Below are 23,666 nucleotides of genomic sequence, written 5' to 3' on the forward strand. Positions count from 1 at the left end.
GCTAGGGGCAAGCTGTGCTGATTGTGCACAATTATACTATATTTGGTATTGCTGCAATATATCTTATATCATGAAACCCGAGTCTTACTGAAGTAAGATTCTAGATAATGCTCCAAACAGTATTCCTGCATATTAGAGAAAGGGTACCTGAAACCTTAAAACACAGATCTACACTGCATCATTTTACTTAGAGAAAATACATTAATAAATTCAATAGAATAATTGGCATGGGAAGAGTTTTCAGGGCCCTGGTGCTGGCCCATATGTATTTTTCTTAAAACTATATTTATTTTAAAATTATATAATTTCATTGAATTTCAGGTTCACAGAACAACGACACCAAAAGACAGTTTCTTCTAGAACGGCTGCTGGATGCAGTTAAACAGGTGATGAAATCCAATACATATTTCTACAGTAAACTTACTTTGAGTAGTTAGTACTAGCAGGAACTATCTTTGCTCCTTTTTTTCTTCTTTACCAGCTAGAGAAGAAATCTTGTCTTTCACACAGTACTACACGGCTTTTGTGTCTGCTAGCAAAGAACTATTATGGAGTATTTGTTTAAAATGCTTGGATTTGACAGATTACATTTTAATATTTGTATAATATAGAATATGTATTTGTATAATACAGAATATGTATTATAAATACATGTATTTGTAATTTTACTGTATTGTAATTTTACTGAAGTAAATTGTACTGCACTGCAAAGGCTAAACAGTAGCAGCTTTTTTTCTTTAGGATTTTAGTGAATGGTTAAAATACAGGTGAAGACAGGATTTATGTGTGTACATTTCATCAACAGGAGGCTCAAAAAGTAGAATTTCATAGACTGGATTCAATTTAGGAAAGCTTGGAGGCAAAAGAATGCCTCGCAAGTAAGCCAATTATGTATTTTATGAAGAATGTAATTGTAGCACTGAGCAGTGTTCTTGTGAGTGTACATTTAAACCTCAGAAGTAGTGTTAGTCAATTTTAAATATATTGAAGGACCTGCAGGTGTGTTGTTCTGGCTAGTGAGAATATATATAAACTGCTGCAAGAGTAGCCAGTTAGTAGGATGTGATGCTCTAAAGGACTTTTTTTATTGCAGGCTGTATATGCCAATGCTTTATTTTGTACTGCTTCCTTTTCATTATGACTTTGTTTCTTATATGGAAATATTTCAGAATATTGAGTTTGTTAGTGTAACAAAAATCTTAAAATCTGTTCATTGCAGTGTCAAATACGGTTTGGAGGAAGAAAAGAAATTGCTTCAGACTCTGATAGCAGGTAAAATAGTCTAAGAAACTTTAAGCGTGCTTAGATTATGTAGCATAGTAGCATAAAACACGTGGCACAAAATATTTGACATACTCAGTAAAAATCTAGTTCCTTTCTTTTTACACAAACATTGACATGGGAATTTGAATTTTTCATCATACTACAAATTTGACAGCTTAACAAGAATGTTCTTCTGTATGGAGTTACAAGTGTTTAAGTGGCTGCAGAGAGGGAGCATTGAATGCTGAGGCCTGAACATATGACTGAAAGAATTTGTTTTCCCTTAAACCTCTTTTAAAATGAATGTATATTTATTACCAATACACCTGTGTTTTGGGAAGCTTGAAATGTAAGTGTCAAGTGTGTTTACAACAGTCATTAAAAAAAATTTCTTTCTTATTTTTCTTATTCCTGACATGTTTTAAAACCTTTTTTTTCTATATGAGAAGTTGCTCCATTTTATTAATGTGAGAGTTCTACTATGCCTATCTACACTAGACTTCTCTATGTTTTTCTTTATTTGTTTAACATACCCTTGTGATACTATCTAGTAAAACTCTGTGTGTTGGATATTGTAGAATACAGGATTTTATTTTGTTTTGTTCTACTAGTGACTGAATTTTCCTCTAAAATGCTGCACAGTTTTCTTGCTTTGATCCTTGGTTATGTGGATTTTTAATAACATGAACTTTTTCACAGAATCTAGTTTCTGTTCTGCTTTTGAAAAAGTCAAGTAGATTTTTTTTTTTCTTCTTTTTCCCTGGGCCATCATGTATTCTCCTGCAATTTTAACAGCAGCAGGTTTTTTTGGCATAAACTAGTCACACTGCTCTACAATCATCTTAAGTATTGTTTGAATTACATTCTGCTTTATTAATAAAGTTTTCCTAACAAAGTAAGGTTTCCTAACATAAGTGTACTGGAAAGCAATACTTGTTAAAAACTCTGTGTGCAGGGCAATTGTGGTAAATATACTTCTTCTGTCAGTGCTTCTTCTGAGATCTTGTGCTTTTTTGGTCACCCTGATAGAACTCTGTGCTTCTGGAATCCCGGAGCAGTCTCCTGAGCAACTTTGTCAAATATTTTGATTTATTTCCTTGAAGTTAAAGTATCTGTCCTTCCTTTTAGTAATCAGCTTTGGCAGCCAGATAACCACTTTCTCCAGGCTTAAGTTTTAAGCATTGTTTATTTAGTGGCAAAAATAAAACTTAGAGAAAATAAGACTTCAAACAAACAGATTGTGTCCATGTCTGTTACACCCTAATCCTTACTATTCCCTGTAGGTTACAATAATATTCCTTTCTTTTTCAGGCTGAAATGTAAAACTTTTCTGGTTTGCAACGTTTCTGTTTGTGTGAAAAATAATTTTTTAACTGGGTTTTCTTTAAAAAAAAATCAGGAAGTTTATAAATAGTGACATAGTGTTGTAGGGAACAACATAAAAAAAATGAAGATTCAACACATCTCCAGGAAAATCTTTCATATTTTTCTATGCCTAGGATTTCTGAAGGACGTTAAAATCTATGTTTAGTTGTTTTCCTGGTTTTGAATTATAGTGTGCTAATGCAAATTAACAAAATTGTCTTTAAATTGTATAGGAAGTTATAACATATTTACAGAAAATCATTCATTGCACAAAATAAATTTATAAAAATGTGATTGTATTACATGAAAAGTAGGTAATCTGAAACTGAAATAACATGACTGTAGCAGGTGAGGATGGTTTCTCAAATTGATTGCTAATTCTTCTGAATATAATTTGTGCTCCATCTTTGACTAATCATGATGAAGCTGTGAGTATAAGTAGATTATTCTGTGATTATACTGTTTGCATGTAATGAGATTAGTGCATACAAGGATCTTGCAATATGTATAATGATGCACCTTGACATTCTCTATTTGGAGATGTGGAATAAACCTGCTCTATAGAAATATAGTTGATTGTTCTTTTCACATGATTTCTTTAAAAATTCTGTTACAGAGTCACTTGTTTGTGTGCTCAGTTTGAAGCTGTGTTACAGCATGGTCTGAGGAGGAGCCGAGGATTAGCATTAACAGCAGCAGCCATCAAACAGGCAGCAGGTTTCTCCAGTAAAACTGAAACGGGTAATTTGTTAGTCATAACTTTTCTAAATAGTTGAGAAGTGTGAGCAGGTAGAAGTTTTAAGCAACGGAGCAAACTGCAGACTGTTGGTAGCATATTTAATACTTGGACTGTCGTTAAGCAGTGGAAATGGTTAGTGCTTTCTTAATCTAGTCTGTATTTGGTGCAATGACTAGTGATTGTCAGACTATACCACATAGCAATGGTTCAAGTCTTACAGTTGAATTATCTGAAGTTTGTTCATTCTTTTCACCCCGAGAAAATGGTAAGAGGTGACTTCTAACATTTCACAATCGTCAATAAGATAGTTCTAAAGTTATTTTTAACAGCTGAATGGATTAACCTGTTCTGTGGATGAAATACTAGCTTAAATATGCTTTCAAATGTGAATTCTGTTTAAAAATTAAGAAGGAATCCTTTAATGTGTTTGGGTCTTTTTAATCAAGGGAAGAATTCTGAATGCTGAAATAACTCAAGTTCTGTAGAAATAAATAACCTATTTAACTGAAGAGTTAGTTATACAAAGATGGTAAATGATTCACTGTTGTTCAGAGTTATGTACTGTTACCTGCTTGGTATTTAAAATTGCATGTGAATGTGTTCAAATATGAGCTTAGCATTTTTTGGTGGTTTTTTAATAGTAATTAGTATTACTTTTTTTTTTTTTCCCCTCCAGAGCCAGTGTTTTGGTACTATGTGAAAGAAGTTCTGAATAAACATGAACTGCAGCGCTTTTACTCTCTGAAGACAATTACTACAGATATTGGTAGAGGCAGGGCTTGGTTGCGTTGTGCATTAAATGAACATTCCCTGGAAAGATACGTTCATATGCTGCTTGCAGATAAGAATCGACTCAGGTACCATATTTGATATCTTAGTAATGAAAGAAATGTATAGACAAATGAAGTCCTGAGATTAAAAAAAAAAACAAGCAACCAATCAAAACCACATATTAATTGCTATGCTAGTGAAGGCACTTAATCTCATATTTTCATTTTGTTAATTTTTTAACTTTTGGCAGCCATTAAGATAGTGGCTTATATCATCATGTGACCTGAAACTGTCTTCACTCTTAACACGTGAGAATACGTGCTTCTATCTTCATCTCAATTTCCATCCTGTTTCCCAACTCCCTCACTTCTTTCAGCAGTTTTCCTCACTGAGACCTTGACAATCATGCTTTGAGGTGCTTTTCTCATTCCATTAAAATAATAACCCAATTGCAGCCTTATCAGTTCATCCATGGTAATTGCCTGTTGCCTTTTGGAGATGTTCATCCTGTAACTGAAAAGCTCCAGCAGTCAGGCTGTAGGTAGCTTCTACTGCAGAGTGATTGAAAGTGGTTTTCTTGTTGCAGTTACTGAAAATAACTTACTATGCGTTGTGAAGTCCTGAGGTATTTTGGAAGTGCAAAACGCGCTTTATTTCTCGTTTAACCAAGTCCTATCTTTTTCTTCATGCATCTTCAACTCCTTTTCTTTTTGAAAATTTGGGATATTTTCCTTCTTTGTCAATAATTGATGAGCTTGATCAAGTCCACTGGATTCAACAGAAAGGAATACTTTGCATTTGCATCAATTAATGGATGTACTACATAAGATTATTGCCAGAACTGAGCTTGTTAGTGTTTGCTTTTTGTTTTCAGTCTGTTCTAGTCCTCTGTAGCTTTCTTGCAAGATAGATTTTGAGGCAAAATCAAATAAAGATGAATGAAATGTTTCAGAGCTTCCGGGAGTTACTTATTTTTCAGAGTTTTCATGTCTTTTAGAAGTGGAATATATGTGAGTATAAGACTTCATATTATTTTTTAATTTCCTTTCCAATTACAGTGTCTTCTATGAAGACTGGTCTTTTATGATGGATGAAGAACGTTCTAGTATGATCCCTACGATGGCAGCTGGTGAGACTTTCTCCTGAATGCTACTGTTCTTGGCAAACTATTTCATTTGGGGATGTTATATCTACTTCTGATTGTGAGGAGCTTCTCAAACATACTCCTTGTTTATGTGGAGACTGTCAGGTGCACATTCAGGGTGACTAGCCAAGGTATTATGCCTATTTGTGCTATGAACTGATGGACTGTTACAACATTGGATCTGGCCTTCATACAGTTCAAAAGTCTATCATGTAAATTTTCTAACTCTTTATTAGCCAAGACTAACTTTTTGGTTTTTTTTAAACTAGTACAATTTAGAGAAAATAATATGAGTTATTCCTGACTAGAAAAGAGCAGTGACAGATTTTTATAGTAAGACCCATATTATAGGTAATTATATGGAAGGAAAGTATGAGTAAGGAGTGATAATAGACAGTTTACTTTTCTAGAGTTTGACCACAGAAGTGATGTATTAGTACCTTTTAACACCCCTTTTCTCAGATACATGGTAACATGCTTCGTTCTGAAAGATGGGGTTTGCAGGAGTTTTTGTTAGTAGAATATAGAGACCAACAAATGTTAAAGTTTTGGTGAAATGAGTTTAAATAAAAGGATATAAATAAATGAGTTCGCTGTACTTAGTGTTTATTTAATGCACAACTGAACAGCCAGCATTCAGAACTGATTGCATCAGCTTGAATATCATCTGAAAAAGAATGAATAGTACATGAAAGGGTAAGAATTCGTTCATGGAGAACTGTGGGGGATTTTTTTGGGGAAATCCTTAGTTTCTATCCTCGTAACTTTTATATGAGGTGGTATATAGTAAGTTTTCTCCCCCCTTTCTTTTATCTGAAGGTCTGAACTCCATTCTTTTTGCAATCAACATTGATAACAGAGATTTAAATGGGCAGAGCAAATGCACACCCACAGTGTCTGATTTGTTAAAGGAATCGACGCAAAACGTAACTTCGTTATTGAAAGAATCCACTCAGGGTGTTAGCAGCCTTCTTAGAGAGATAACTGCATCATCTGCTGTCTCGATTCTAATAAAACCTGATCAAGATACTGACCCACTTCCTGTTCTGTCAAAGAATGTAAATGCCGGTAAGCATTTTTGCAATGTTACTGTCATTCAGAAACTTAGAAAATATTGAAATATGTTTAAACAACTTTTCCAATTAAATTTAATACACTATAATGGAACAAAAACCTTACAAATAAGTGCATTACACAAAAAAAATAGTTGAATGTGAAATAAAAAGTATGACTTTTTTAGAAATAACTAGTGTGCATACTGGTGTAAATTTGGTTTATTCAAATGCCATTATATGTTGAATGTTAGAGCAAGTCAGGTGTTTTCATTAAAGTTCTTTGCTGTAGTTCGATTTGCATCCAGATTGGGTTTTTACATTCTCTTAAAAGTATAGTAATGTGTTTTATGGATATGTAACAGCTGGACTTGAATTTAAAAAAACCAAAACAGTCCAATTATGAATTGTCTTGGTGAGTAAATTTCGTAGAATGCTTCAACTTCGCAAGATCATTCAGCCTCGCGTGCGCGTTGGAATCAGTGAGAATAAGTAATAGGTTAAAAATAACAGCTGTCACAGCATGAATGTGGTGTAATCAAAGGGGATTTCAATGTATTTCTAGACCAAGAGCTAATTAACTGAGAGAGGGACCAAGTTTAATTTCTTTTTCTGAAAACTGACCGCTCAATTTTTAGAATACAGACGAAGCTAATTTTATTTGATTGCAAGTTGTGGATTTTGTTTTTATTTTTGAGTTTTTACTTTTTACACCCAGAAGTTTTCTCTCATGTTTTCTCTCTTGTGTAGGCATGCTCTGCATAGACATATTCCATGGGAGAAAGTGACAGAAAGGCAAACTTTTTATTTCTATTTTTAATTTTATAAGTTTGTTGAACACTTTTTTTTCCAGTTCCTATTGCATACTATTATGAGTGCACCTCCAAAATATCTTCTAAAATCTGAATTATGTAAGGCATATTAAAGAAAGAGGGTAGTTAAAGGTTTAAAAGCTTGTGTTTGGAAAAATGATGAAGAGCTGTGTAGATCTAAGTGGTTTTTTTCCTTTACTAAACTCGTTTAGTGGATGAGTTCTTTAAAGAAAAAAAAAGTATGTTACAATGTTTCTCTGTTCTAAACTGTATAAACCTTTGTGTTGCTACTAGATTCAAAATATAGAAAAGATCGAAAAAAGAAGAAGAGAGTGACAAATATTATCTCGTTTGATGAAGAGGAAGATGAGCAAAATTTGGGGGATGCCACAAAGGCTCTGGTTACAGGAGAAAGTTCAGAGGAGAGTGTAGACAGATCTTCAGTTTTTGTATTACCTTCATCTGAAGGCTCTCTTGGAAAAAATTTGAATGGGAATGAAAGTAACCATTCGTGGAAGAGCGATTCAGTATTCATGAATGGAGAATATGAGTATCGGAAACTAGATGTGAAGAGCATTGATGATGAAGATGCAGATGAGGATGAGCTATATGGAAAATCGTTAGGAAAGAAAGGGACAGAAGGTGAAACTGAAGCCTCTGAAAAGTAAGTGATATTTGTAGGAGCCAATGGAAAATTTTCCATACTTTCCCCCTCACCTCCTCTCTTGATGGGAACTGGCATGTAACTAGCTGAACTATAGGCTTTTTTTAAAAAAAAAATTTTTACTTCTCTCTCTCTTTCCACACCCCCATCTTTTTTTTTTTTCCCCCATTGTTTAAACCATTTGGGTCACTGTGGTCATGGTATTTTGCTTCTGAGTTCCACTGAAAACCAGACTTTTGAAGTTTCAGACTTGTTTTTTTTAAGTTCCCAGTTGTTGAAATGACTGCATCATATAGCCAGGCTGTAGTTCTGGCCTATTGGAAGTTTCCTTATTCTTAGTATGGCATCACTTCATATTTTGGCTTCACAGTAAACCTGAATGTTTTAAACAGAGTAAACTTGTTATCATTTGAATAGGTAGTTAAACGAGGCAAAACTGAGAGAAAAAGAATAGTTTTAGATACTGATATGCCCTCTTTCTTTCTGACACAGAAATCCCTTTGGAGAAAAAGAGACAAGCACTGCTAGTCTCATCTGCTTTGGAATTGTCTCATCTTTAATGAATTTACATACGTCTGAACCACAAAATTGGCAGGCAGATTGAAATAAAGATTTTTCTTGCCATGATATCTCTGAAAGAAATGCAAGCATAGTGGAACATGAATATTGACTGTATAAATAGCTTGGTTTGTTTGTTTTAAACCTAGGCCTCATGAAATAGGCACATGCAATTCTCAGATATGCAGTTGGACTCCGCTGCAGGTCCTGAATGATGATTCGGATGTCCTATTTCCTGTCAGTGCCATTGGCTCTTACTCCCAAGCTGGTAAGTATTTTAATTTACTGAATTCCAGCAAATTTTATAACAGAATTTCTAACATGGGACAATGTTAAAAAATAATGGGATTTTAAGGACATAGGAGATGCTGCACTAATGGGATGGGACATCCAGTTAAAATTATTCTAGATCTGAATCACAGTTCTCCATTTGAGTAGATTTTTAGTTGAGGAGGATTTATCAATGTAAGAATAAACCAGAGTTTTGTTGGGATTAAGCTGTAGTCTTGTATGGTATTTTATTGATTTTTAGGAAGTCTGAATGGAAAGGATCCTTTGTTTTCTAGATAGCGCTAAGCTGGAAGAAGCTGCATGTGTGTTTGAGAATTTGAATTCAAATTAGTCTTGACACAGATTGGAGAAAATATCAAATATTGGATGCAGTTCAATAGAAACTGTTATATGTTTATATACAGGATGAGGAATGATTGGCTAGGAAATATTTCTTTGGAAAATGATGTAGGAATCATAGGGTCTTTGAACAGTTTGGGTGGGAAGGGATGATCCAGTCCAGCCCCTGCTATTGGCAGGGACACATCCCACTAGACCAGGTTGCTCAAAGCCCTGTCCAACCTGGCCTTGAACACTTCCAGAGGGGGGGTATCCACAACATCTCTGGGCAACCTGTTTTGGTATCTCACCACCCTCATCGTTGAAAGAGTTTTCTTCCCTCTTTACATATGGAAAGGTTGCTGTAAGATCTTCCCAGCGCCTTCTCTTCTCCAAGCTGAACAACATCAACTCTCTCAGCCTTTTTTCATTGGAGAGGTGCTCCAGCCCTGTGATAATCTTCGTGGCCCTCTTATGGGCCTGCTCCTTGTGGGCATGCCTTTCTTGTACTGTGGGCCCCAGAGCTGGGTGCAGTGCTCAAGGTGGGGTCTCACAGGTGAAATAGAGGGGAAGAATCAACTCGCTCAACTTGCTTGCCGTGCTTTGTTTTATGCAGTCCAGGATGTTCTTGGCTTTCTGGGCTGCAAGAACCAATTGCCAGCTTCTGTCTAATGTTTCATCTGCCAGTACCCTTAAATCGTTTTCTGCAGGAGACTCACTGTAGTGGGTCATGAACTGATGGTGACTTAGCCATGCCGTGCTTCTGCAGGAGAAGCACCCTTCATGTGCATGTCCATAAAGGAAAGTGTCGTTTGTTGATTTATGTTTTCTTGGCTCTGATGGGGCCTCAGCTGCAGTATTGTACGCGGTTTGGGGTACTGAGCTGCTAGAACGATGTGGGCCATTTGGAGAAGATCTTGAAGGAACCAATGAAAGTGGTCACAGGTATGGAAAAAAAGATCTGGTGCTTTTCCAGTGTCTCTGTTGGTACAAAAAACAAACAAGAAACTTCCACTGGCCCAGCCCTCTCCCACCAAGCTCCCACCCTAAGTGAATATTTTGCTAGCTGTTAATAAAACATTGCTTTTATAAAACTTCAGGTATGTGTTCTTATTTCAGTGACCACTTAAGAACTTCTCAGTGGGTTTCAAATAATGTTAAGTGTAAAATATTTCATATTTTTCGCATATACATTATATGTGTCAGGAGGCACACACATATATGGACCATTAATTAAAAGCGTGTGGAAAAAGTTGTGTAAATTCAGTGATAAAAATAATGTGAATCATAAAATAATGCTGTACTGCCCTCTGCTGTATTTTAAGACGCGTACCTCTTAGGAAATGCCAATGGTTCAAAAAAATAGAAAGTACATTTTCTTTTGTTTTTTTGTGCTCCCACATTTTTCAATTTATGAAGGAATGGATTTAGAAAATATTACATAGTTTGTGGCATAGTCGTCTCAAATTTTGTTAAAAAAAATGCATAGATTTGTAAGTGTTTGCTGACTGCAACAGATTGAAATCTGGAATTACAAGTAAAACATTCCTGTTTATGGTGGGGAAGGTGGTTTAATGGGAACTTGCAGTTGAGTTCTGGGAATCAGTAGCCAGTCGGACATCACAAGGCATCAGGAGCTAGGGCTGAGGATAGCTGAAATCAAGTCAGGAGATCAAGCCAAGAGTTAGCACTGAAGACAGATGACCAGAGATGACAACAGTGTCACAGAGGCTTACATTCATTAAGGAGATGCCAGAGTCCCTTGTTTCATCTTGCTTTTTCTCAGAACTGTTTTGAAGGCAATGCTCAGACTGCTAGAGATGATCAACAACAGGCCTGTTCAGATCCCTTTCCGGTAGAGCATACAGATATTTTCTCTTCTTCTCCTGCACATCTTTGTCTTTGTGGTAAACCCTATGGTCCAGTGTGCAAGCCGGAATGATAAATCGTTGGGCTGGCGAAAGGCATCTTCATCAGTTAGAGGAAACAGCAGCACAGATTCTGCTGTTGAATTTCCCGATTTTAGCTTTCCGTGCTGTCACTGGGCCCTTCTCAACAGTCTTGAACTGACACGAGCGCGCAGACAGTCTTCCCTAAAAGGCACATCATGCAACCCAAATGCCAGTCAGTTCGGGAGAGCAATACACATGGATACAGTCAACCTCTTCCTGGCCAGAATGACAGTTTGATGGGATTGAAAGCTGCCTTAAGCAGTTGTTCACTTGACTTTGGAAGTTATGCTTTTGCTAGATGAATGATAACGGAAGGAATGTGGGTTAGCGTTTTCTCGGGGCAATTCAGCCCAGTAACTGGCAAGCTCTTCAGTATTATTATGATGATGATGACAACATTTTTGCTAAAACATGCATACTGAGCTCGTGTAAAATATATATATTTTAACCCAGTATTTTGGTTTATAGGTCTTAATTCAGATAAATAATAATGTTATATTTGAAATAGATTATAGCACAATCTATAGTGTTGCATGTTATCTGTGTTTTCAATTTTAGTCTGTTGCAGTGCTTCAGGGATGTGTCAGGGTGTATCATATCTCTGCGTACCTAGAGATGGGAAAGCCCGAATCAAAATTCAGTTGCTTGCAACAAAAATGAAGTAGGCATTTTAGGAACTGATCTTCAGTAAAACCGTAGCTTAAAAAATGAACTTTCTCCTCTGTAATAATTCTGACATAACTCTTATTCCCGCTAACTTTTTTCTAGAGTTCTTGCTCTTCAAATTCTGTGCTACTTTAGCTCAAGATTTTAGAATTGTTTAGGATTTTAACTTTGTAACCCTTACATGGTGAGATACATAAAACCTCAGTAAAATGTGATTTTTTTGTTTCTTTCCACCTGAACTACTTTAATAACAGGCCTAGCGATGTGTATATTTTGATCCTGATAGTTGTGGATCTGTGGGCAGATGCATATTATACATGCTTTTAAAAAATATCTCATCTATCTGATTCCTGATGCTTGATACAAAGGTGTAAGGATCCAGAGAAAAGCCACGGTGCTCTGTGGGAAACGTGTAATGGACTGGTGTGTTTGCAAGGTTTCATGTACTGGGAACTAACCACAAATTCCTTTCTTGCAAGTCACAAACAGATTTGTACTGAGCATCAAATGACATTTGGGGGTTAAACTTCAGGGGTTTGCAAAAATAACTTCGGTAAGGAATCTCTTCATAGCTTTACTACATTGGTATCAATTTAAAATGTACTTCTAAACTACGATTTAGGAATTGTGCAATGCTATTTGTTTTCTAAACCGATGGCTGTTTTCCCAAGGGATTTCACAATCCTGCTGTCATTCAGGGTGAATGTGCAGAAGCCAACCTTGGAGAAAGAACTTAAAGTGTTTACAAACTTTAGTAAAGATGAGTGCTTCTAGTTAAAAATGTAATTACCATCTTCCTGGTTTTGTTTTTACTTCATATTTTAAGTACTGTTAAGAAAGGTAATACTTGTGCATTGTACTTTAGATAACTTGGAGAATGGAGATGGGCATGAACATGTTGCTCACGCAGTAGAACTAGTTTCAAGAAGATCAGATCTTCCTTACAGGTACATGTCAATTATGTTTTTCTTAAAAGAAAAAAAAGTCTTCATACTGTAGCTGCCTACTTATTATTGTTACCTAATGCATAGGTACTTGGTACTGGAAAACAAGCTACTCATCAGGTTACTTTTGTAAATGTTTGGAAAGACAAATGGAAAAGCCCTTTTACACTTTTCTTTTTGCGTAGTTTCATGTACTGAACTTTCCTAATTAACTTGAAGAAGTCATGTAGTCATCAAATAACAGGCAGACTTCACCTTCTGGTTTTGAAATGAGGTTTTATGCTGGTTTTTATGCTATTTTTTACTGTTGGTTTGGATGTTCTTGTATGTGTTCTTAAATCAGACTCACAACAGGTACATTAAATTAAACATAAGTTCGTTGAATGTGTGTGAATATGATGACATTGTTTGTTTCTGGAATGCTTTTGAGTTGAGGATTTTGTTTTCACTTATTGATGATATTGTGCTTTTATGATTAGAGTGGAAGTCAGTCCTCCAGCTCAAGTGAATGCTTTAAGCAATATGTTGCCTTCAGCCACTGTGCCAGAATCCATGACAATTAGTAAGTATTTCGTTGATGTATCTGGATTGATGGAATTACATTTGAAAGTTCTATAGCTCTTTATTTCTGGTTTTATTTCGGTAATATCTCTTTAGAGAGGCATCTGGCACTTCACTTCTGTTATGCCGGCCCCATTAGAAATGACTGCTCCGAAACAATTTTTGACTTGGCAGATCCTACGTTATGGCTCATTGCAACTTCATTACTGTGTGTGGCTTGAGTAGTTAAATGAACAATAACGATTTAATCTGATATATGTATTTAAATCTCTGCAAACTCTGAAAACACTAATGGTGATGTGATCTTACTTACTTTGCCTGCTTTCATTAATGCCTAGTCTCAAAAAACCCCCAAACAAATCCAGAACTCTTTTCTAAGTACACTCAGTCTGTGGTTTTGATAATGAAATCTGCTCCAGACATTTTTATGGGCTTTCATAAACAAAAACTTTTTAGTTAAGATTAAGGTAGAGGAAAGTCATGTTTCCAGTGGTGTTAAGAGTTGAGCTGGACACAAAATGGTGGCTTTTGTTCTAAAAAGGGATTAGTAGAACCACAGGCAGTTTATTTACTGCACCTTGTTTTTTTTTTTTTTTTTTTCCACATAAACTCATAAAACAAAGGCTTAGTTCTTAAACTGACTAGTTTTCTAAACATATAAGACATGTAGTTTTATTTTCTTCACTGTACAGAAAGCTTAGTAGCTAAACTGGTGAAAGTAGCTTTGTTCTTAAAGCTCTGAGGTGTGTGTTCATCTGTTTCTTTTTGCAAATTGAAATAGGTACTCATTTTTAATTGTGTCACTTGGGTAGTTAGAAGTGATGCAATCAAGAATCTTTTCTGAAATTGATGCATGAAATCATGACAATCAACAAACCTTAATATACTCTAATCTCAGGTTCTAATGTCCTATTCAGAAAATACCTGTGTCAAGGTATGTTAAAGACCTTTTGCTGGGTACTGTTTCAGGCTGTGGCAGGGGTCTGCTGACTGAGCTTTAGAAAGGTGAAAAATCTTTTCTTATGAGGTGCTTCATGAAGTGAGAACCTAGTTTGAGACTTAAGTGACGTAACTGAAAGTGTAGATGGAGTTACTGTTGATAGTTACTGCAATACTTTATTCACTGGATATCACAGGATCACAGAATGGTAGGGGTTGGAAGGGACTTGGAAAGTTCATCACGGCTCGTATTATTGCTACAATATCGTTTCATTGTTGCATTCTGATTTTATTTTTTTCAGGAATAGATTTTTAATGGGAAACTTTTTGATTTTATTGCACTCAACTTTATTCTTTCAAAGGTGTTTTAGGTACCAGCAGGGGCCGCAATTGGTCTCCTTCATTGCTCATTTAGTTCCTGTGTGTAGATAAGGCAGCTACACAATAGAAACTGAATCTTGAGTTTTTCAGTTCTCGATACTAAGCAATTTGTAAATGAATTGAGCCAGACAATCAACAGAAGTGTACATGCTGCCATTAGTTTCTCATTTCAGAGAAAGTTTTGGTGGAAGGAAGGGAGGAAGCATGTCAAAACAATCTATAAAGCCAGTAGAACACTTAGTAAATAGTCTGTTTATCATAATAATCAAAATTCAGATGGCTATACATATAAGTTAATACCTTTATAATAGCTGGTCCCAGGTACATGTGTTAAAAATGTTTTTTTCAAGGTTGTTGTTAGTAGTTGTAGGTTCTCCGTACAGGAAGAATTCAGTGCTATGACAAAAGCCAGACGCTGAAGCTCTTTTTCTGTATTGCAATTAGCAGAAAAATTATTAAATGGGGAGGCTTATAGCTTGGTTGCATAGCAACTAGTTCTAACACATCAGACAAGAAAAATGGAACGCAGTAGTGCAGTGAGAAAGGCTGTGAGGTCTCCAGTGACTGGATTTTTGTGCTTCTTACTTCTAAAGACAAAGCCTGAAATGATTTTTTTAGGAAATCTATTCTTTTCCTGCTTGGTTTCCAATTTACTAATGTAATACTAACCTTTTCTCAGTTCTTTTGATATGCAGGCTGGAAAATTATATTATGAGAATCCGTAACTTAAAATTTCTGTCATTTTGAATGATTTTCCTGAATTTAAGTACCATGCATTTGTAAGGTATAGGTTAACTTAGCAGCAGATACATCTCAAAAAATATTAATACCACTCAAGAGAAATTGTAATCCATAGAATGAGAGTTTTGTTGTCTGTTTTAGACATCATTTGAAAGCTTGCCCTACTTTACAGATAGTTGTCTTATGACCAATGTTATAGAGAATCAAGTTTGTCAGAAGTTTTGTATTTGTGTGCCTATTCCATTATGAATTCTATTCATTTTGCCATATTTGAATCATGAACAGATCTATATCTGCTCCAATTATTGTCATTGGAAGATAGGGATAAGCTTTGTAGAGTAGGGTTAATGGTTGGGCTCGATGATCTCAAGGATCTTTTCCAGCCTGAATGATTCTATAATATTTGTAGCGCTGTTTTCCGCCACAAAAATCTGTCCTACCAGCACAAGTCTCCCCATTTTGTTTTTGGAATGAAAAAGAAGGAAGTTCTAAACCTTTCAGTTTAGAAGGATGCTGCTCGTGTCCTTCTTTACAAGGGACTTTGATTATAGTGCTATTTTTAGTAAATAATTGGCAACTTAGTTTTTCCACTGTAATTTTCCTTAGTTTTTGAAGTCAGGCTTAACCGCAAAGGTTACAGCATTGTACATTATCCCATGTTTTTTCATATATTCTTGAGAAAGCCACCGTTTTTTCATGGTCACTGAAGAACTTCACTGAATAATCAAACCTACGTATTATATTTTTATCCTGGTTGCGTCAGTAAACAAGGTCTGTGTTTTTCTACTTTTTCTGTCCTCTAAATAGCTTCCGACTTGTTCTGCAACTTGGTTGCCACCAGTCACTGACAGGTACTAAATTCTTGTGACTTCTCTGGAAGCACAGCTGTGGAAAGAGCGTGTATAAATTTCATCAGTGAGGAAAAAAGCTGCAGTTCATCTTACGGACTTCTTTTTGGTCAGGACCCTTCTATGCAGTAGAAGGCCAACACTGTATTGCCTAATTTGTTTCCTACTAAAATTTACCCTATTAATAGTGACATGACAAGATAATGTTTACAAGATTTTGAAGGACTAAATAAAGCCTTACTAACCAGTGTTCATGCAGGCAGCTTGGGGAGCATGTCTTTAAAGGTCAGACTTCTGATCTAAGATGTAACTAGTCTGCTGGAAGTTTTGTTTGCTCTGAAAATATCTGTGTAAATTTGCACTCAGAAAAAAATAAACCAAAACATTCCTGTAGAATGCTCCCAGCCCACCCTGATATTCTATCTGCAGGATTGCAGAGGAGTGCTGCATGACCTTGTGTACTCTGAGAGATGATTTCACTTGCAGCTCATTCTTGATAACAGGTGATTGCAAATCATACTTACCCAGTCTTTGGTTAAACAGCAGAAGAGTTGTTAAAGTTATGACTTTTCTGAAGGTTGCTGGGAAATTGACAGGTGTTTCTTAAAGCATGGCACTTTTTTATAGCTTTCTTACTCTGAATATGACCTTATAAAAATTTTACGGGAGCCAGATTTTGCATGTAGTGTGCAAGTGAATTAAAAATACTTCAGGGCAAATATTTGCTTGACTAATAATTAGGCACTGCAAATTAATTTCAACAATAAAAGATAATTTTTGATGTTGTAAAAAGTGAGGTTTAATATGAGAAATGTGATGAGCACATTTCTTGACTTTTGTTGTCTTCTTTTACTGGTAAGGAAAGATCTGGTTTGGAATTACTGTTTTGCACATGGGAATCCTTTTTTTTAAAAAGTTGTTGCAAAAATACCTCTTAAGATTGCATAATTTGAAAGACTTCACTCGTGATCATCTTATCTGTCTTTATGAAACTGATTGTCACTTGAATTCTAGATATGTTGGTGTTGAATGCTGATCCTCAATAACAGTAGCATATCTCTTTCCATTAATGTTACTTTACAGAATGCAGATGACATACCAAACACAAAGCAGGTTGGAAGTAGGACATAAACTCTGACATACGTTTTCTGAAGTGGGTATACTTGGCCATTCTCCCACTGTTTTATTGTAGAAAAGAAAAAAAAAAGAGGGGAAGAAAGATTTGAGGTTGTGAGTCTGGAATTCAGAAAATGCCAATTTTCTAGTTGCTGCTACAACTGTGGGAGTTTTTATTAAATAGATTTATTCCTTTTTCTAACCCACACAATCAACGAGACATAAATCTGCCAAAAAGAACAGGTTAGGATTCTATACTGATCTCAGAGGCAACCATAACACACAGACAAAAGTTTATGAACTGTGGATTTGAAGTGAACGTGCCACAGTGTATGATACTGGATTTACCTTGTTTGCATGCAGCCGACTGTTCTCACGTGCTGCTGAAATTTTTCAAGAAGCAGAAGTAAGTGTAAGAAATTATGATCTTTGAAAGTTTTGAATGTTAAGCCTGAATTAAATAGGTTGTTGCCCTTTTAGTTCTATTCAGTTATTTGCATCAAAAGATCATGAAATTAAAGGTGGGGTTATTTTGTGGTTTTTTTTTTTTTTTCTGGATAACTTTATTTAATTATGCTAATGGATGTTTGACTTCTTTATATTTATGATGGATGGAGCAGTTAAAGAAATATTGATGATAAACTGAATAGTTCTTGTAGGTTTTTTGAGGAGTAATTGATGCAAAATATGGCTCCTTAATATTCATTCCTTCCAGATGAAATAACACAGGTGTAGCAGTGAATCAGTACTGCTGCTTGGGTAGAGCACTGGCTGTACAAGCCTCCTTGGAAGCCTGGGCTTTTAGACCAGACTAGTTGTTTGTGCTGATGCTTTCACATCTCCACAGTAATCCATAGTTGAACTGAATTAGTCAAGAAATACCGAGTATGAAGCGCGTTTGCTTATGTGGTCTTAAATTAAGCATTGATTTTTGTCCTATATGTGATAATGAAATTTGGAGTTTCTCCTTTGCTGTGTCTCTTCAGTATTGTCAATTCCATAACTCTCAGAAAAAATGAAGCAAATAGAAATAAAAACCACACTAATGTCTTTTATTCCAAGAGGCTTTTTTCTTCTCCTTTTTTTTTGGAAAACTGTGGTCCTTAACAGAATCTTGCTTTCATGCTCTGCTTACTTATATGTGTGTTGGAGAGGGGAGTGAGGGAAGATGGGATTTCAGCTCTACTCATGCGGAAGATTCCAGGTGGAATAAAAAAAATAAGTTATTAGGCAAGTTAAGGTTACAGTTTGAATAGACTGGTAAAACTGGAAAAATGGAGATGATTTATAATAGCTTTGCTCTTCAAATGTTAATAAATCAGTACATTTTAAAGAGACTGAATATGCATACAGGCAATTACTGTAAGTAGTGACCCCAGCATAAGTGTGGAGCCGGTGCTACAGTAACTTGTCTGAGTAGCAATGACTTTAATTTATTCAGAGAAATAATAATATATTTTAATGACACTCTTGAAATATTTAAAATGTGATTGGGTTGTTGCTTTTTGAAGAGTATTATGAATTCTTCTTTATAGTTAAAGATCTTCATATTGTCATGCAGTATTACTGTACTGAAAGCTTACTATGGATGTTCTTTTGTTGTATACTTGTACAAGGTGTGAACGCTTATTGGGTTATTCTGTTTTCCTCATAACAATTTTTCATGTCATAGATAGGCTGATGGATTGTGGTCCGTTTTCACAACACCATGTTATTTTTTTCAGGACTATTACAACCCACCAATTTCCCACTGCCAAAAGACCCACCAACAAACCACAAAGTCACGCAAACAAAAAAACCTTCAAAACCTCCAACCTTTCCAGTCTGCCCTCTAACTGGGACAGCATCTCAGCATAATCAAAAGAACACTCATAGTGTGTTGAGTTTCATGATCATGAGATTTGATATTTTATTGCTAAAAAAATTTCTTAAATCTTGGAATGTAAGGTTTGGTGTGTTTTTTTTTTTTGTGTGTATGGTTTGTTTTCTTTTCTCCACAAAATAAATGGTACTCTGTAGAAGCTATTATAGACCATGTCGCTTCCAACCCCTAACATTGTGATTCTGTGATTCTGTGATGTTTTGGAAAGAGTCATGAAAATAATGGAACACAGCATATTTTGTCCTAAATAGTTTTTCCATTCTAAGTTTTTTTCTACCCCTACAAATTGTAGTGGTAACCTGGTCATCTCAATGTAACATGTACTGTATGCTTGGCGAAAAGGGTATTCCACCTTTTGTTCCTTGTCCTTATTGACTAAAAGACTGCTTTCTGCTAGGTACCTTGTGGCAGCAACAGTATTAAACTCAACAGTAAGATCACTTGGCAACTGCTTGTCTGAAAAGTAAAAAACAACAACAAACAAACCACCCCCCCAAAAAACCCAGCCAAACAATTTTGAGCTGGATCAGTTCTTGCTAGGACATTATGTATGTAAACACCAGTGCCAGAAAAAGCGAGTTAGTAGCAAGGATGGGTATAACTGGGCAAACTGGGATATCCTTTGTGCTGAAAACACGACCTTAGGAAGACTGATTGCAGTAGCCATATAATCACAGAGTGACATTATCAAGGGAGAAAGCAGAAGTGTCTAGATTTTTTTTTTAATTTTGTGTCTGTTAGTATTCGATACCCACAAATTTCACTTTTGGCTTTTTTACAGGATATTTTTTTTTGATAGCTGTGTAGGAGATGTGCAGTTACTGTAGAAGAATAATTATTCTTTCTGTGCTGAATTAATGGAGTGTAAAAGTCTTCTAATAACCTACTGAAATGTTTCTTGCTAATGTCAATTAGTTCTCAAGCCATAATGTGTAATGGGTCGGGAAATAATAATCTACTTTTTCCATGGTTAAAGAATCAGAAATGTTTTGGAAAAAAATCTGGCATGAAGAAATTGGATTGGCTGATTTCAAGTGATGCGAGAACGCTGCTGAATCCTCCAAGAGTGGTTTACCAGCAGATTACCAATGCTGGAAAGGAACTGTACTGTCTGCACCAACCAGTACATTTGATTCACACAGTAAAAACTTCCACATTTTATCCACTACTAGAGTTTGGCAATCTGATCCACAAGACAACGCTATTTTTTATCTTTGAACTGACAAAAAATTCTGTAAACTGAATGTAAAGGGGAAAGAAGTTGTCCAATGGCTTTGCTTACTTGAAGAAATTAAGTAACAGCTGTTCTGTTAGTATGTTTTCAGTAAAAGCACAAAAAAATTGCTGACATCTGCTTTGAATATTTGTGGAACAGAATTAGTGAATTTATTATATATCAACAAAGGAGCATTTCATTTAACAGTTGGGAGGGATGCTTTACTGTAATTGTGTCCTGCAGAAGCTGTCATAAAATTGTTGATTAACATACATGAGATTAGTAATGATTTTTTTTAAAAAAAATCTAGTTTAGGCCATGTATCTATGCTGATGTTTTCCAGAAGCCCTTCAAATCTTTGAAGGCCTGTTGTGTTTCATGTATTCATGCAAGATCTGGAGGTCAGAATCTGTTTTAGATTAGATTATTAATATCTAGTATTTTTCTGTAAATTTATAGTAAATAGTAGTAGTACAGGTGTACAGTTGTATGGTAAAATCATTGTAATAGTAGAAAGACTTCGGATGAGACAGTGCTTTGAGCTGATGCTTTTCTGTATGGTAGTTGTCTACTCTGGTATCACTGTTAAACCAAACCCTAAAGACATCTTTAGAAATTCTAAAATTATGTCAAAATATTTTTAAAGTTTTTATTCTTGATATAATGACAGAAAGTAGTTTTCAAGTTATTTCTAGGAAATTAAAAGGTATTTGTAGGAAATTACAAGATCCCAAAATCTTATCGTCTTTAAGATGTTCTTCAAACTGAGCTTGAAAGAAATGCTGTGAAGAAGCACTGATGTTATCTCTACTCCGGTCTCACTGTAATTTCCTGTGTCAGAATTTATGGCAAGGAAAACAAACAATTTGAAGACTTTACACAAGTAACACTGTATTTTCTTAATATTCCTGTGGTGAAAAGGTGGATTGTCCTATATGCCTGTGATTAAAACAGCTGCAGCCACATGCAAACTTGCAAACATTTGTATTACAGCCAGATGCAGACTGATTTGATTTGGTCAGTACTTCTGATACTGTGTTAAATTTTTCAAAGATCGCTCAAATTAGTGTTGAGATTAAGGGCATTTTTTATGTACTTTGCTAAATAGCAAATGTTGTTGGCATCATCTTAAGTGAATTAGCCTACCTGACTTTTAGATCTGGAATGAGCAAAAATACATAGAGAAATTAATCTTTTTTTGTCCCTTCTTTTCAGATGAACTTCGTCAAGCTATCGTGGCCATGATGAATAGGAAGGATGAACTGGAAGAACAGAACAGGTAGTTTTCTTTTTCTAGTCAAGAAGCACTATAATTTAAAAATACCCCATTTTTAACACAAACCGTCCTTTTTGTAAAGCTATGTGTAATGTTTGTGTAATCTTTTTGATGTATGTATTATTTTTCTGTAAAATGTGAGCTTAGTATTTCAATATTCGTCTGCTGATCCTGAAGAGTCATGTTTGCAGGTCAACTTTTTTCTTTGAATTTGAATCACGTAAACTTTTTTTATCTTGGGAGCTTTTGCCAGTTGTAGACTTAGAGTCAAAAGATTCTGAAGATAGCTTTCCAAATGAGTAAAAATTTATCCTTATACGAATATTCAGAAAATTTTCTTTTTTCCCCTTCTGGTGCAGAAGTAATATAGGATGGCTAACGGTGTCATGGGGAAAAGTGGCTGTCATTTGTGAGTGTCTTTATATCTCCTTGGGCCAAAATGGTGACGTATGTGTAAGAATAATATGGCACTTGTTTAAAATGATATCGTCTGCTTTGTATCCATTTAGTCTGTTGGAACATATAATTAGATGAATGAAAATACAAATATATTGAAGACATACTGTTGTTATGCCATGATAGAAAAAATTACCAAAAGACCTCTATAGATATTTAAATTTTTTTTATTTTTTAATAATATCAAGGCTACCCATGATCCCATTTTTCTGCCTCTTATCCTCCCCGCTCCCATAGTTGCAAGTTACTGCCCCATTCAGCTTTTCATTTTTTGGCTGAAGGACGAGGATGCTTTGGATTTTATCATTAGGGATCATGCTGACCTTGGCTGTCTCATCAGAGATGTGACACTGAAGCCTGTGGCACTGCTCTCAGTAGAGACAAGACCCCTACTTATCTCCTGCTCTTGCTAGGAAGAATCTATAAACAATATATTTACTGTGGTGTATGGGCTTACATTGAAGCACTGAAACCAGATTATAAGTTGTTTTCTATAATAAATTCATTCTACATGGTGCTACAGTGGATACCATAACAGGTTGTGCTTTGGGCATGTTGATGAGATTATAATACAAATTAATAGTAAGCGCTTACAACTGTTTTGGTTGGGTCCTTTTTCCTTGTAACTTTTCAGATCATTGTATAAACGGATCAGGTGAATTTATTACACTCAGTAATGAAATTTTAGGATGACATTAATGGTATCTTTTAGGCAACTTACTCTGCGATATGTAGAGTATCCTCTAAATACGAGGTAGTGTCTGTGGTGTTCTAACAGGCTGCTGCCTTCTTCCAGATCTCTGAGAAATCTGCTTGATGGAGAGATGGAGCATTCGGCAGCGCTAAGGCAGGAAATGGACAACTGGAGAAGGAAAGCAGCAGAACAGGAAGAGCGACATGCAGTGAAAGTCCAAGCCTTGGCACGGTAAGAAGTGCTGAAAGGGTCATAAAAAGTAACAGCAGTAGAAGAAGGGAGTAAAAAATTGTTCATATAAGAAAATGTAATTTTCAAGTACTTCAGTTTCCAGAAAACGTGAGTAATTTAGGACTAAAAATCCCATGGACTTTAGTTGAATTTAAGCTGAAAAAAAACCTTTGGAAGATTTTTCGGACAAATTTAGTGGGTTTGTGGGTTTTGTTTTGTTAAATGTTAACATAAAGAGAGAGATAAAAATATGAGAAAAACCACTGTTACAGCACCAGAGGAAAGAATGTCAGTGAGCTGAACTTGTGACAACATTAAGTTTAATATAAAAAGTAGTTAAACGAATATTAAAAAATATAACCCATAACAATAGTGACAGATAATGGGTCTAGATACCAAGGAATACGTGTATGTGCAAGGTAAATTTAAGAAAGCTTTTCTCCACGTACCTGTTTTGTCAAGTTCCAGCAAGTTTTTTATTTTTTAATTCATTTGTATTTTATTTGATATTTGGGAGATTTTTGGTGTGACTGTCTGCCCAGTCTTGAACAAATCACATTATCAAGGTCAAGTTTTTTTTCTTTCTGTTGGATATATGATATTCTTAATGATAAAGAACCAAGCACTCTCTGCAAACAGGTTTTTTCAAACCTCAAATCTGATACAGCTGCTGAATATAAAGGGATGTGAAGGGGAACAGAAACACCGTGTCAGTGTTTATTGTGGACAGAGTGATGTTACTGTCCTAGAATAACGAAGTGCTCATTCTAATAGCAAAAGTGGCTC

At 35.5% G+C, this 23,666-nt stretch overlaps 1 protein-coding gene across 1 annotated transcript in view; it reads left to right on the plus strand.

The window, feature by feature from the left end:
• Positions 1-317: 317 nt before the first annotated feature.
• SNX29 (sorting nexin 29) overlaps positions 318-23,666 on the plus strand; it is a gene marked incomplete at its 5' end in the record, with an annotated part of 91,561 nt that continues 68,212 nt past the window's right edge. Inside the window, 12 exons of the mRNA XM_009874276.1 lie at positions 318-386; positions 1,220-1,272; positions 3,245-3,369; positions 4,044-4,224; positions 5,197-5,267; positions 6,102-6,350; positions 7,441-7,810; positions 8,518-8,636; positions 9,829-9,922; positions 13,019-13,101; positions 21,439-21,502; positions 22,752-22,880. Of these exons, the coding sequence (XP_009872578.1) occupies positions 318-386; positions 1,220-1,272; positions 3,245-3,369; positions 4,044-4,224; positions 5,197-5,267; positions 6,102-6,350; positions 7,441-7,810; positions 8,518-8,636; positions 9,829-9,922; positions 13,019-13,101; positions 21,439-21,502; positions 22,752-22,880 (1,607 nt within the window). The remainder of the gene's footprint in view (positions 387-1,219; positions 1,273-3,244; positions 3,370-4,043; positions 4,225-5,196; positions 5,268-6,101; positions 6,351-7,440; positions 7,811-8,517; positions 8,637-9,828; positions 9,923-13,018; positions 13,102-21,438; positions 21,503-22,751; positions 22,881-23,666) is intronic.

This window comes from Apaloderma vittatum, unplaced genomic scaffold (genome assembly GCF_000703405.1).
Source record: "Apaloderma vittatum isolate BGI_N311 unplaced genomic scaffold, ASM70340v1 scaffold7468, whole genome shotgun sequence".
Lineage (NCBI taxonomy): Eukaryota > Metazoa > Chordata > Aves > Trogoniformes > Trogonidae > Apaloderma > Apaloderma vittatum.